Source organism: Odontesthes bonariensis, chromosome 14 (assembly GCF_027942865.1).
Source record: "Odontesthes bonariensis isolate fOdoBon6 chromosome 14, fOdoBon6.hap1, whole genome shotgun sequence".
NCBI lineage: Eukaryota > Metazoa > Chordata > Actinopteri > Atheriniformes > Atherinopsidae > Odontesthes > Odontesthes bonariensis.
The window spans coordinates 7,643,870-7,659,353 of NC_134519.1; the positions used below are offsets into that span (position 1 = coordinate 7,643,870).

The window sequence follows — 15,484 nt, forward strand, 5'->3', positions numbered from 1 at the left end:
GGGGTAACTGTCATGTGGTAGCCACATTTGCATCAGAAGATCTAAACGTTGGCTCCTGGCTTCAGCCCTGCGAGCCAGGTAAGGCTATGTGGGAACCGGTGAGGTAAGTGTTTGCAGCTGTCAGAGCAGCTGCTGACAAACACAAACCCAGCTCGACCTGCTGTAGTCCGCTCCAATATTGCACAAATCTAACAGTTTACACCATTTCCTTCTGTTGCTGGGGCATAAAGTGCAAACAAAGGGGCAAAAAGTGATTTCCTACATGGAAAGAACTGTCAAAAGCTTTCCGATACCGTATAGTTTACAGCCGTCAATCGGGAGATCAAAAGAGGCTTTTATCAAGTTCCTAAAACTCTTGTTTATAAAAGGGGGGCAAAGAAATCAGACCCAAAAACACAGGAAAATGGTTTATAGAGCTTTGTCTGGGGTCTGGATGACTGGAGTCCCATTATGCTCATGTAAGCAGCAACAACTTCCTTATTTAGCCAACTATCCCCATACTTTATAACATAGAAGGAGCAAACAAGTTGTTTGCCTTCGTGGGCAGTTGCTAGTAAATGAAGTCAGTTCCTCTTTATAAGATCACATCAAACATGTGTCCACATCTTTCACCTGTTACACTGTCTTTAGCTTCCTGCCCTTCACTCGGCATTCCCATTTAATTGGAATCACACGAATGCGACTTGCAGTCCTTTGTTTGCTTTACTGTATATATTCTTTACGGACGCTTTTACTGATAACACCCCACAGACGCCCGATGACAGCGCTCGGCGAGTAGCTCTTACGCCACCCACTGCGGTCTGGATCAGTCATCCAACATAGCGCCGCCACAGACAGACGAGTTTACATAAAAGTCAACACAAGCATTCCGAAGTCTAAGCAAGGAGGAGGTGTTGGTAACGAAGGAGAAAACATGTTGCAGGTTGCGTTCCCACTTTTGGGGGCGATACATCGACTCTGCCATCATCGGCTGATCAGACAAGATGAGGGCTTTTCTCCTTGAGCAGCATGCAGAAGAAATTCAACTGACTTAAACCAGTAAAAGTGCAGATTTCAATGAAAATATTTGTAGAATTCTGCTTCAAATCAGTCCGTCAGAGACCTTGAAGTCCTTGACTTTCTCTCTACAGAAGCTGTGAACCGTTGGGCCACTGTACAGGTTTTTGATTTTCCACTGTTAAGGGCACAGTCATGAACACAGATATGGCCGTGCGTCGACTTTCCACCCGAGCAAAGCAGCACAGGCACCACAAATAAGAAAGTCAACATCAGGCGTTGATTGTCATCCGACTGCCTGCTATTCAGCACAAGCTACGACAGGCTTCATGAATGGCTCATAAAAATGCTACCACCAACAAATTAGCAAGATTAGCTGAGCATCACGGCTGTACATGGAACGCAGTTCAGAAGAAACTAAAGCAGAAGACATAAGACATCGGCTGTGTTCGAAACCGCATACTTCTCCTACTACTCCTACTAACTTTTTGAGTTAATATGTGAGTTTGAGTAAGCGAGAAGTTCCCAGATGCATACTAGATTCTCCGAAATGTTGGGTATACACCATGAGGTGACTACTCATAATCAAACTACCCAAGATGCAACGTAACGTGACGTCGCCGATCGTGATTTCCTGTCAAAACGGCAGTTTCAAGCTAGCTACAACGAGGGTAGGTTCACTTCCTGTTTTCAAAACAAAAGCACCAATTGTATCCTAATGGCTTTCCCTATGATAAAAGGCAACGGGTATTTTATTTTGTGAAAATAACCGGAAGTGCGTTGCTCATTGCGGCTAGCTTTAGTAGCGCCGAATTGGTCGGAACAAAATTGTAAATAGCCGGTATTTTGTGAGGTTTTCAACGCGTTGGGGATCTAAACGACTACTTTCTCACCTGAAAATGTTTCAAATGTTGCCAAAGTTTACAGAGTTTAAGCGAAATCAGAGCGAAATGCATTGTGGGTAAACACTGCATACCGTCTGATCGATGAGTATGCAGTATGGAAGTATGTAGTATGCAGAACACAGCTATCCTTCTTCTTCTTCATCTTCTTCTTTTGTGGTCTCAGTACCAAACTAACAGGAGTAGTTTTCAGAGTAAAAGAACCGGATGGCAACAACCAAACCAATCTTCCAAATGTGGTCCCCACAATCTGGGAAGTTTTGCTCAATGATCAAATAATTATCTTACCGCGACTTCCGAGGGACAGTTGGACAATAGTGCTTAATTTTTAGGCCCCAGGTGGGAGTGCCAGTTCAAAATGGGTTTAAAATGACCCTGTGAGTTTGTCTCCGAGCTGATGAGGTCAGCTGACAACCATTTTTCTCATTAACCATTTAAGGTGCAACAAAGACATCCCAGCAGACAGCAGGGAGAGACAGTGACTGAAGTCCAATTCCCCCGTGCATGTGCTCTGCCCAAAGGCTTGATAATCATCTGTCGGAGGCAGAGCTCTCATTTGGCCTGTCCTATATTTAGCAGACAAAGACTCATCAGCCTAAGTACTGAATTCAATTTCAAGGGACATCATTAATCTACACTCATAAATAATTTGAGCTGTGGAAATGTTGGCTCGTCGCTCCTATGAGCTCTGTTTTTGCCTCTGCTGGAGCTCTATCCTGAAAAACTTAACCGATACACTGTTTTTCAGAGATTTTTTAATCTCCGAGGCGATGCTAAATACATTTTTAAGACTCTGCCAAGAAGATTTCATCTGGTTTTCAGACGCAAAAGAAAGGAGTGAACCGATATCTGACCAAGAGGTTACAAAACAAGACCGAGGCCACTGTTGCAGAGAAGGAAGTGGACAATATTGAGTCCTGTGACTCAATTTAATGTGCAGCCTGTATCTGGCAGAACAGAGGAATACAGTACAAACTGAACTGCGCTCCTGTTGGGTCCCAACATTCCTCAGAAACAATCCTGACCCTGTGCTCAGCTACACTCAGCAAGTCCTTAACATTTCAGTGGACGTCCGTCTACTGGATGGACAAGGGACGGTCTGCCTGCCGGGGAAGAGAAACAAAACAAACAACCACACAAGTTCGTGTTACATTTATCTGATATTCTGGTTTCAACCAACTCACAAGAGTCAAGTGCGAGTTTAAGTCAGCAAACAGTGGACGGGAGATGGTGCCAAGAGGGTTCCTGGTTCGAATCCCGGCTCCCTTTCTGTGTGGAGTTTGCATGTTCTCTCCGGGTACTCCGGCTTCCTTCCACCAACCCTGCAGCCACACCGGCCCTTTCACGAATCAGTTTCAGACCACTGATCTAAATTGTTCCTAGGAGTGAGTATGGTTGTTGGTCTCGTTTGTCTCCATGTGGCCCGGCAACCCATCCAGGGTCGCCCAATGACAGCTGGGATAGGCTCCAGCCCCTCTCCACCAACATATTGACCCTCTATCCACTGTATTCTGAATTTTACAGTGCATTAAGATGCTTTATCTTGACAAAAACAACAACAGATCCCAATGTTTGTCCTGTTTTCTTAACGTCACCAGTTCAGCTCTTTAACACCGTTTTTAAACGACAGTTGTTGTTGGGGAACTAGCTAACCTGCATTTACGCACGGTGATACAAATGAGATTTATACACCGTTTTGGGCAAGATCTATGATTTCAAAACTGGAAAATAAAACATTGAACAGCAGGGTGATGAGCACAAGTTTTTCCACCACTGCTTCAGTTTCACAACCATGTTTAAACTTAGATTTTTCCATAGTTTTCTGTTGAATTAAGCACACTAAAGCAGGGCTTTGACATTGTAAATAGACAGAAATGAGACTAAATATGGTACTGGCTCCAAAACAAGACTGAACCCCAAAGAGACCTCAGCAGTGCTAACGCACACGAGGGGTGGTTATATCTTAAGATACCTGCACCAATACCGGATATTCTGTATTGGTAGCCAATGGTAACTTTTTATATAAACGAAAATGTCATTGTAAGTTGAAAATAATAGCTCAAACTTTACAGTTTTAAGACTGCTTTTCCTTTGTGATGATTAAAAATGGCTACAGTGACAAAACAAGAACCAAAGCAGGCATAGTTTCATTTTTTAAATAACCTTTGTGGCCAATAGGACAAAGATTACTGATTATTTCATTGTACAAATCTAAGGCTTTAGAGTTTACGAGGTCGACCTTCACAGCCGCTTACAGTATAATTAAAGAGCAGTCGAAATGTTCTCAGATAGCAACTTTTCAACCAAAAAAAAAAAAAGCATAAAAACTTCTCCATAAAGCTAACACAGACTGACCAAATGACTTCGAGTGCAAAGAGATCATTGTTCCTTTCCGCTCCTGGAGACAACGTTGAGGCTGTGTAACCTCCATGTTTATTATGGGAGAAAGTTGATGACTGCCCTGTTAAACTTGGCAAGCTTAGCATAACTATCAGTTGAGACTATTTAAGTGTTGCCGAGGCTCAAACCACAAAACCCCTCTGTAAATTCTACACTAGTCATCTTGAGGAGGGCCTCACAAAAGGCCCCAAAGATGAATACTACGTAGTGTTCTTCACACAAGCGCCGACCCTGTTCTGCCAGGGAGCGATCGCTCACATTACTAATATAACTTCAGTTTGATGGACTGGCAAACTTCTCTTTCATGCCAGCTGTGGAATGGCTTCACAGGTTTATTCATTCATTCTTCATTTGTACAACACTACCGATTTACTTTGTCTTAAGATCCACCTTTAACATCTATGCCGTTACATTTCCACTCCACAGGGAGCGTACTGTTCCCGCTGTGAGGACTTGATCTCTCATGAATAAATCGACTGTCCAGCTTAAGGTTCTGGATGACAGCGATGGAGAGAAGATATAGCAGAACTTTTTATGAGCTTCCTGATTCTTCTTCCCTGCACAGGTTTACATTCAGCCGCTTCCCCTGTTTATACAAGAAGCTCCACAGCTGAACTGCGCAGGAGGGGAGAAAAAAGTAACTTGACCTCAAAACACCACCCTGTGATGCATGTACTCATCAGGGGAACTTCAAGTGCAGGTGATAATTTCTTTCAATGTCAATCACCCAAAGCAGGCCACTGTCACGGTCAACTTTAATGGCCGAGGAGCCAACGCTGGGCTGACCGGACCCATGACAGAGGTCAAGTAATCTCCTTTCATAGCCCTCCATAAACTCTAAGCTCCCTGCCATTACATCCGATGACCTGAGCTCTCATTAACTCAGGCAACCCCCCTCATCGTGGTCATAAATTCAGTTGGAAACAAAGAAAGCTTTACAGTTTTATCTCGAGACAGGATCATCTGGAAAAAGGGCATCTGTTTGGATAGTTCAGGATTATGCTGATGCAGACAGCATACGTTTCTGCGTCTTTTTACGCAGTGAATACAGCTCCTGGCTGGGGTTAACGTTGAAAGTCTCAAACACCATTAAGCAAGGATCTCCAGGCAATCTGAGGTGAGAACGGATCAACTCACGTCACGTCTTCAAACTCTGAAGGTCACCCTAAGTTTCTCACATCGGCTGAAACGAAAGGTGAAGCCGATTCGAAGGCCAAATAGATGAATATTCACAGAACATGGCCATCCATATCACCGGCTTGAATAATTTTAAATGCTCCAGAAGCTGACTGATACAAAACTTAAATGGCTTCTGAAAATCTTAAGAGACTTCTTTGCTTCAAAGTCATCTGAACACGGCAGCTGATGGGCTGGTTAGAGAGACATCAGAGTGTGTCCCATATCAGGTGGGGAGAAAGACTGCGTGTACATCCCCAGCCTTGGAGGTACTTTGTTGCATTAAATGAGGAAAAACAATATGATTAAGAGAGAATTTCCAGTCATTCACACTTTCCCGCCTCAGCACACCTGCCAACCCACAATTATGATGCTGAGGTGGACGGGTTTTTTTAGACACTACTTGATGACCTGTAAAGCACCTTATGAATGCTCAGCCTGACAAGAATAGAAAATCTCAGGCTCAAACATCAACTTTAAAGCTTTGCAGCAAACGTTACGCAGAAGACAAACCTCTACAACTTCTAGAAAGATCAATTTTGGCAGGTGTGTCTACGAGACTCCGGTGGAGTCTGATCGAGTTGTTTTTATCCGGGAGATTACGAAGAAAACTGCAGTAAGAAGGGTTTTTTTTTCACAAAAACACAAAGAAATATCCTGAAATCACAAAAGAACCGCATGGCAGCAGCATAGTTCTTATACTTTTTGTGCTCAACAAGGCGCCACCTCCGACAAAACCTCCTGATAGCGAGATCTGACTCGACGTTGGTGAACTTGAAAAGGACAGCAGCAATCTCTGGCTGTGTTCGAAACCGCATACTTCTCCTACTACTCCTACTACTCATACTGACTTTTTTTCCCGAATGCATACTAGATTCGCCGAAATGTTGAGTATACATCATGAGGTTACTACTCAAACTACCCAAGATGCAACGTAACTTGACGTCGCCGATCGTCATTTCCCGTCAAAACGGCAGTTTCAAGCTAGCTACAACGAGGGTAGGTTCACTTCCTGTTTTCAAAACAAAAGCACCAATTGTATCGTAACGGCTTTCCCCATGATAAAAGGCAACGGGTATTTTATTTTGTGAAAATAACCGGAAGTGCGTTGCTCACTGCGGCTAGCTTTAGTAGCGCCGAATTCGTGGGAACAAAATTGTAAACAGCCGGTATTTTGTCAGGTTTTCAACACGTTGGGGATCTAAACGACTACTTTCTCACCTGAAAATGTTTCAAATGTTGCTAAAGTTTACAGAGTTTAGAGCTTAAGCGAAATCAGCTTCAGGCCGGCTGATTTCGGCTCGGGCAGGAGCGAAATGCATTGTGGGTAAACGCTCTGCATACTGTCTGATCGATGAGTATGTAGTATGCGGTTTCGAACACAGCCTCTGTCTCCATTGGCCCAAACAGCTGCTCTGCTCCACTAATGACTCCATTCCAAGTTCACTTTCCCTCTGGAATAACTCCCACTGACAAATGGCAAAAGTGTCATCCGTTTTCATTATCTCGTCAGCACCGTGATGTCGAACGCTGATTAGGAAGGCGGCTCACTTGTGTGAACGCCTCACGGGGGGAAACAACACGACCGAGATGCACGGTGGGAAAAAAAGATGGCTCACTCAGAATGCAAAGCACAGCAAAGAAGCACAGCGATGGTTGTGTGAGCGTCGTCAACTGGAGCGTAAGGTGCAGAATTTCTCATGCCCTCAGGAAAAATAGATGATAGACTTTACGGCTGCTGACTCATTATCTTTCCTGTTGTTCAAAGTTTTTGCTTCTTATGTAACGTCAGTCATTTTCTTCGCTGCTTAAGCAATTTAGAAAGAATACAATATTTACCTGTCTGTCTTGGAATCTTTTTGTTCACAAACTCGTGCAGGAAAACTTCACACGGCTGATTTCCTCACTCAACTGTGTATTTAATTGACTTCTTCAGGGAATAATCCTGCATCAGGTCATTTTAAGGACATTTTTCACAGTACTTTGGTCAAGGGCAAAATCAGCGGCCCGGGTATCATCAGTGAAGCTTTTAATCCTCCACCGTTCTTGCTTTAGAAGCAGGAACCGCTGGCTGGTACAGCCGAGTGGCACGAGGATCAAACGGATTAACTGTGAACTTATTAGGGCTTGTGAGGCAGATCTGGTACACCTGCCCTGCCAAGTTAACCAAGTTAAGTTCTTCTGCGGTACTCTGATGACAATCGTCGTTTATACCATTAAAAGAAAAAGAGAAGGGGGAAATGAATGCAACTAATGAACAGGTTGATTCTTTTTAGATACAACTAAACAAAAAAGTGTGTTTTTCTTTCCAATTTCAGCTCAAGTCTTGGCTGCTCTGTATTCCATGTTCTACAGATACATCAAAGTAAAGCCAACTGGAAAACAGCAGCACTTTAAAGCAGAACGTAGAGACTTTAGGGAGAGTGGACTGAAGACAAGTTTCGGTGCAATCTGTTGGTTTCCTTAGCTGGGAAATAGTTTTTGAATTGGCTCTGTATGAATGAATTTGATTATTTTGAAAATAATTATGATTACAATGAATTGAATTCCAATTAGCTTGAATTGGATTTTATTATTTAAGTGCCTTGAGAGGACATTTGTTGTATTTGGCGCTTTATAAATAAAACTGAATTGAATTAGGAAGAAGGTGGATTTAACTTGAAAAGTGCACATCCGTCCACCTCCCTCTCTGCTGTGCTTCAGCTCCACCTTTAAGACCTTTGTGGGATACTAGGCTGAACGCACAGGCTCGTAACCATGGAAACTGGTTAATACACTTTTAGACCAAAGCAATTACAGTGCTGCTCGAGGTCTAAGCGGGTTCTAAAAAAAATTAAAAATAAAACAATGGAAAGAACTGGTTGGATTTTCCACAGCACGGGAGCCACCACAGACCTCTGTCATTATGCCACTTTAATGGCCGATTTATGCTCAACATTAAATACACAGACGCATACCGATGGACCCTTCCGTCCATCCTCCGGGATCATTTCGTGCATATTTTGGCACATTTTCAGAGATCTTGCAAAAGATTAACATGATCTTACAAGATGAAGGATTAGATTCGGTTGCTCGATATTATTCTGACAATGCTTAAAAATGCGTTGTATGAAAATAAAAACAAACCCACTGAATAATAGAGTGGCACAAAAGGGACACCGCAGGGCTTTATTTTTGTTTTTTTTATTTTCTAAATCAAAAGGCAGTTGGATGCCTGTGATGTTTAAGCCTTTACGAAACGTAACAGCCCAAACGCAGCAAACGAAGCAGTACAACAGGAAACTGTGGGCGCAGTGTGGCGCGGTGTGGCGTGGTGTGGCCCGGTGTGGCGCGGTGTGGCGCGGTGTGGCGCGGTGTGGCGCGGTGTGGCGCAGTGTGGCGCGGTGTAGCTCACGTGTGACCAGCGAAAGGATCAAAGAAGAAGAAGACAGAAACAGAAATGGCGGAACGTCTACATATTGCGGTGTACGTTATGTCTCTTTCTGTGAAGCTGCATTACCATGATCTACGTTTGTTATCGTCCATCTACCGCTGCAAACAGGATTTATACACAGTGTTTCAGGCGGATTTTACATCAGCTGGTATCAAAAAGCAGCCGTGAATGCTGCTCATTGGGCTTTAAAACATTTCACAATAAGAAAAGAAGAGGAACGCTTATCTTTCACTGCTACTTAGACTTTAAACACAACATTTTAGACCGTCTCCATGACCCCACCCCCAGGCCCCGACTAAAGCAAGGAGTTGGCCGTACTGTAGCACAAGCTTTTTGGTGCAGGAGTCTATACTTTGGCAGTCAAAGCAGGAAGAACCGGCTCTAAATTAGACTCCAATCCAGCACTGAAACCACAATGGTGGGAAAAAAAAACATCCGCGGGCACCGATCGACACAATTCATCTCGTTCATTCTTGCAAACCGTACAACCAGCACTAAGAGCCAAAAAAAAAAACAATTTTTCACACATTGCTTGTCAGAACAGAGAGTCAATTGCAGCAGCTATGATTAAAGACACCGAATTCAACTTTGAAGGTGAAAATTATATGATTACACTACAAGGCCGACAAGAAAGCATCTACCATTGCAGGCAGAGATAAAATGGAGAAACTCCGGTTTAGACTGATAAACACCACATATTTGGACAGTGTAATTGCTCTATTCTAATTTCGGTCCCTCACCATGTGCACTATTGGACACGACCCTTCCACCATCCTCCATCGTCAAAACGCTGAGTGAAACATGTCGTTTTACATAGGCAGTCGTGTTATTCATTTGAACTAACTCAACAAACCGGCCTCTTCTTTGACGATGCGGCATATTTCTGGTGGCAAACGCATTAATCTGTTAAGAGTATGACCGGAACAGCAACTCCCACTCACTAGTGTGTATCTCCAGGGCCCGTCCGCCATCAAAGGCTCTGCACACTAATTAAAAACAGTCATTTGGGTAATGAATTGTGTACAAACTTGAGCGCACTATAATACATTGAAATAAAACCAGGATACAATTAAAGCTTGATGCACAGAGAGGATGGTTAACTTTGCAGGGTTTTTATACATTATTAATAGTAGAAGATTAGGCTCTATGCAGGCCTGTGATGGACTGGCAACCTGTCCAGGGTGGACCCTGCTTCTAGCCCAATGACAGTTAGATGAAGCGGGTACAGAATATGGATGGCACAAATTTGTCCCTATGAAAACCGCTTCAGCAGCTGAAGTAAACGAAACAAAACAACATAAATGTGGAACTGAAAGACAAACACTTGTATAAAACAGACCAAAAGCAGAAACTTGCTCCTTTTGTCTTCAACAGGTCAAAGTCGCATTAAATCCATTTAGTCCAACAGTCACTTATGTACACAATAACCTCCCCTCCTCCAACAGAAACATGACAATTCAGACACTTTATGTCCAATGGGAGGCCTCTAAGTTTAAGAATAAGAAAAAGAGAAAAAAAAAGGGGGGCAAAAATCAATTAAATCTGCTGATATGCCAACACTAATGCAATATTTTTTTAGGATTTCAAGCCTCAAACCACCAGACTGTTTTCCAGTGAAGGGTGTCATTTATGAGTTTGCCACAGTAAGCGGTAAATGGCTGAAAATTTGTGACAATCCAACCCATGATCTGTGGAAGGAAAAACAGCAGTGGAAGATAATCTGACACTCTTTTTTCCCGTTGAAACTTTTCAGCTCTCGAATCCAGTCAGATTCCTGCGAGAACAGTGTGCAAATCATATCACGCACTCATCCCTGGGTCCGTATATGTCCAATTCCACGGTTAGGACAGGGCTTAAGGCCTTCAGAAGTGGACCGTTTTGTTTAGTTTTTTTTATTTTCTACAGGAAGCATTCCTCTCTAATGACAGGGGAAGTTACAAGAAGGTCCATACAAACATTGAGGCAGGAGAAAACACCCAAGCTAAATTTGGTCCTCTTATTAAGGCGGGCTGCCCCCAAAAAAAGCTGTGATCCTCAACACGACATCTGTGCCCAAAAGACTTCCTGAGACACGAAAAATGCTCGACCTTAGTTTGATGAAATGCGTTTGGTGGGACTGGAGTCATAAGCAGAGCTATAAGAAGATTAAATGACAAGGGTGTTGTGTTTTGACGTAGTATGTTTTGTTGTGGTTGAGGAGTTTGTGAAGAACTTTTTATTTTTATATGGACCATAAAGTCTCTGAGGCCTCATTCCCATAACATCCCTCTCTGTATTAAACAGCAGCAAAGTTGGGCTTTTCACACAATCCTCTTAAAGGGATAGTTTGCCTCTTTTGACATGAAGCTGTATGACATCCCATACTAGCAACATCGTTTATGAACATCTTCTTACCCCCTGCTGCGTCCTGTGAGCAGAGTTCCAGCCTCGTTTTGGTGTTGATGAAGGTAGTCCGGCTAGTTGGCTGGGGTTAAAAAAATAAAGAGTTTTGCTTCTCAAAACAATATGCGTTCAAAAGAGTAATACATTTGCATCACAAAATCGTTCTCCGGGAAAAAGTCAGACCTCACAATCACTTGGCACTATTATGGGATGTCATACAGCTTCATGTCAAAAGAAGCGAATTATCCCTTTAACACAGGACTAATGCATCTTTGTTGCACATCAGTGTCTTGTTAGTAGAGAGGCGAAAGGTGTGAGAGGGTTAAAGTTCATGCGCCGCTGATACCCCTGTGAGCCGACAACAGAGATAGTCACACAGAGACAACTGGCATGAAGGCAAGCCGACATGGCAGAACACATTTGTTCTTATCACAAGGCTGCTGTCACATTAAGATGCTTCTGGGATGCTAGCTAGCTGCGTGCAAGCACACACTGATGCAGCACTGAGACACCTCCATTTGACCCATATTAGTAACCAAACAGCGGCAGATTTTTTTGCATAGATAAGGCACAAACACTGTGTGGAACGGCTACAGATACTCTAGTTATCCGAGCTTCACGCCAGATACAATAAGCCTGCTTGCAGTCATAAAATTCTTGAATTTCCTTCGGGATCAATAAAGTATCTATCTATCCATCTCTAGGTTTCCTTCCAAAGCCTTGAGTAGCCCCAAGGAGCAAATACTATTAATCAAATTGTGCTACGAGACTAAAACTCTCAAAGAAGAGAAAATCCAGATATTTGAATGTTAGAGTTGCTAGAAACACGTTAAAAGATTGGACTATTAAACAGTTTCCACATTTTTTCTTCAGGATGTTAAGGGCTGTTCTAAAACCACGACTATATGATGCAGCAGAGAGGTATTTGAGGCAAGCACAAGCAAACCAGTTCCCTCAAACTCTAATGTAAATTCGTCTCGAACCAGCCAGCCATGCCATCGAGCCGTCAATCTGACAACTTGTTAGCCAACTATTCCACCCTCTGCATCTTCTCTCAGTGTCAGATTTCTCTGAATTTGGGCTGCCTACTTTAACTGCCAAGGAAAACACTAAAAAGAAGAATAACTGGATTAAATTAGTGAAGATAGAAGTTTAAACAACACCGCAGATGTTGGAGGAGCAACAAACCAGCTCAGATGGTAAGATTTAACCTCAGTGGATTGAAAGGCCAAGGTGACAATGTCATATGGTGGTCGTTACAGGACTATATAAAACTCACTAAGCCAACTTAGTGAGTTTTATATCGTGGATAATATATATGAAAAGTCAACACCAAATAAGGAGGTTAGAAGGCTGTAGAACTGCTCTGAGCATCTAAGTTACAGAAATCCAGTCAGTAGACGCTGTGTGCAGTCACTGTGATGGAGAGTTGAGGATCACCACCAACACCCAACTCATTTTAACCCGGTAATTTCAAGAATGTTTCCCAGAAACAGCTGGGAGAAATGGCTGTGCTGGTGCCATCGTGTCATACTCAGATTGATTCTCTTGCTTTGTCACTTGCATGCCGTCATTGGGCAAGAACTTGGGTGCATCAAGGTAGGACATACTCGCCATGTGAATGCTGGTGAGGCAGTTCAAGAATGTTGGCAACTTCCACAGCTGAAGGGTGTAATGAGACCGATGCAGTGTGCATTTGTGATTTCCAACAACAGCAGTTTGGTTCAACCAAGGCAAACTGCACAGTTTGACCCATTCACAATCACTGTCTTTAATGGGCATACCTCATTTTTGCCGTTTCCCTGCTCCAACATAAGTTTGACTCAACATTTTGTACTCGGGAGGAAGTCGAAAGTCTATCAGGTGAAATTATCAGCTTTCTCCTGCTCCAAATACTGTGACATTGGACATTTTAAAAAGATTATGAATAAATAACAATCAAGTTTCCTTTAAAACTTACTTTGTTCAACAAGAAACAAATTGGCATAAAGGGGGGGGAAAAAACAAGTCGTCTTCCTCCAAGTGGTGCAGAGACGCTCTCCTGCACTGCACTGTTTGCTGGCACTGAATTATTCAAAGGAGAAGAGGATATAGTACAACTTCTAGGTCACTACATGAAGGAGAGAAATAAAACAGACCGGCTGGAAGTTAGCGCATACAGGGGCAAAGCATTCATAATTAATGGAACTTGAAAACCAGCTTAAAAAGATTTGTACTTAAAATAATGACTGGCCAACAAACCCTTATAACAGCATCATTAAAAGTGGTAACTTATCACAAAGTATTCAGTTTGTTGATCATTTGAATCCCAGACAATGTTCAACAAAACACATTTTCATAGAGTAAATCTAAACTGACAAAAACCAGTGGATCAATTCAATCCTGAAGTTGGTCTTGTGCACAAAATCCTTTCTTCTCCTAATATAGAAGGTAATAATTCACGATCTCCTCCCTCGTCTTGTCTGATCCGTCTGGAAAACCCAGCAGGCTTTCAGCACAGAACCAGTTCAAAGGTTATCTGCCTCTGCCCCAATATCCTTGCCACAAGTTTTCTTTTCTTTCGCTTTTATCTCCAGGATTTATGCCCCCAGCTCCATGCCTCCACCGGTCAGCTGGTCAGCTTGGGCTCTGCAGTTTCCCCTCCCCATCCTGCAGGGCCTGAAAAGCCTGCCATGCAGCGGCTCATACAATCCTCACATTAGTTCACATGATTTATTTTTTTAAAAAAAGGCCCGAGTTCTCTTGCTCTTTTGCTTCTTGCATTTCAAGCAAATGTTAACACACCTAAACTCACATCTTGTGCTTATGGCTTGCATATCCCAGATAGATTCAAAGCACCACAATTAACTGAAATAAAGTCAACTAAAAAAGAAAAACCGTTAAGTGATTTTCTTAAAAGAGTGCAAATTAAGCTGATATTCTCCAGCTGGTGACTGCATTGCGCCTGATTGCAGCCCTACTCATAGACATAATATAGGTATTATATTAGGTATTATATCCTATATATTATGTCTATGGCCCTACTTTTCCAGCCTGCTGGCTAACCTGCTAGGAGGCTAATCTCTGCTGGCAACTTTCACAGGCATGAACTGAGGACTCCCAACCGAGCTGCCATGGCTACAAAAGTGCGTTTGTGCACAAATTAGAGAGAATATCCCACTTTAAAACGTGCACGGCTGCAGCTTTCCTCCCCAGACTGCGTTATTGTGCGGCACAGGGAGAATCCCTGAGGAAGTTTTCTGGGTTTACAAACATAAGAACCGCAATGGCGGTACGATTTTCTTTGAAAAGCAGCAGCAGCAGCACACACAACCAAAAACGAGCTGTGCAATGAGAGCATAATAGTTAAAGAAACAAGCGCCGCTTTCCCTCTACTTTGCATGAGAAGTTTGCGCCATATTGAGTGTGGCTGCGGAGCCCCCAGCAAAACAAAAGCCGCAAAGAAAACACAAAGTAAAGCGGCGCTCACCTTGGCGATGGCCTTCTTATATCTCATGACAGCCTGCTGGATGAGCGTGTGCACTTTGATATTTCCGTCCCCGCACGGCACCACCACCCGGGTCCTGCCGAAGCACACCGTCACTTTCATGGTTTGGTATCCCGAGATTCTTCTTCTTCCCCGGGTTCCGAGCGACACCGAGTCGAGGAGGAGGAGCGGGAGGAGGAATATCCGTGTGGAGATAAAAAGAGGAGCATGTGGGTTTCTGTATATTCCTTCAACACGCGCGAGGACTAAAGGGCTGTCCGCGTGTCCCCGCCGGGCGACATGGTCTTCTGTGTGTTTTCAGACCACCTGTTTAGCTTTTCCCTCTCTCCTTGCTTCCCTCTCTGGATCCCAACAACCCGACAATCCCTCTGAGCTAATGCGCGCTCACGTGTTGCGTTCGCATTCGGCCGGGAATGTCGGAATCGACAAGACACAAACATTTTAGGGTCATGGACGGTACTGATGGGAAGTTCGGCTCTTTTTCGAGAGCCGGCTCTTTTGACTCGGCTCCCAAAGAAGAGTCGGCTCTTTCGACTCCCAAACGTCTCCTTATTTAGGATCTTTTGTGGCCTATATTTTACCTTAACTTTGCAAAAAAAATATAAAATCATGGTTTGTGTGTTGAAAACCCTTTTGCTTTCAGTGTTTTTATGAGAGACCTAATAATTGCCTAATTCTTTGCATTAATTTTGTGACAAAACCACTTTT

At 43.3% G+C, this 15,484-nt stretch overlaps 1 protein-coding gene across 8 annotated transcripts in view; it reads right to left on the minus strand.

Annotated features, from left to right (window-relative positions):
* pard3ab (par-3 family cell polarity regulator alpha, b) overlaps window positions 1-15,160 on the minus strand; it is a 316,394-nt gene extending 301,234 nt beyond the window's left edge. For 7 of the 8 annotated variants that reach the window (XM_075482725.1, XM_075482724.1, XM_075482728.1 and 4 more), the window contains exon 1: window positions 14,759-15,159. In XM_075482725.1, the coding sequence (XP_075338840.1) occupies window positions 14,759-14,878 (120 nt within the window). In that variant the 5' untranslated portion in view covers window positions 14,879-15,159. Of the gene's footprint in view, window positions 1-14,758 lie in introns of all 8 variants that reach the window. The other variant, XM_075482726.1, reaches the window with a different exon arrangement.
* Between the last annotated feature and the right edge of the window lie 324 nt (window positions 15,161-15,484).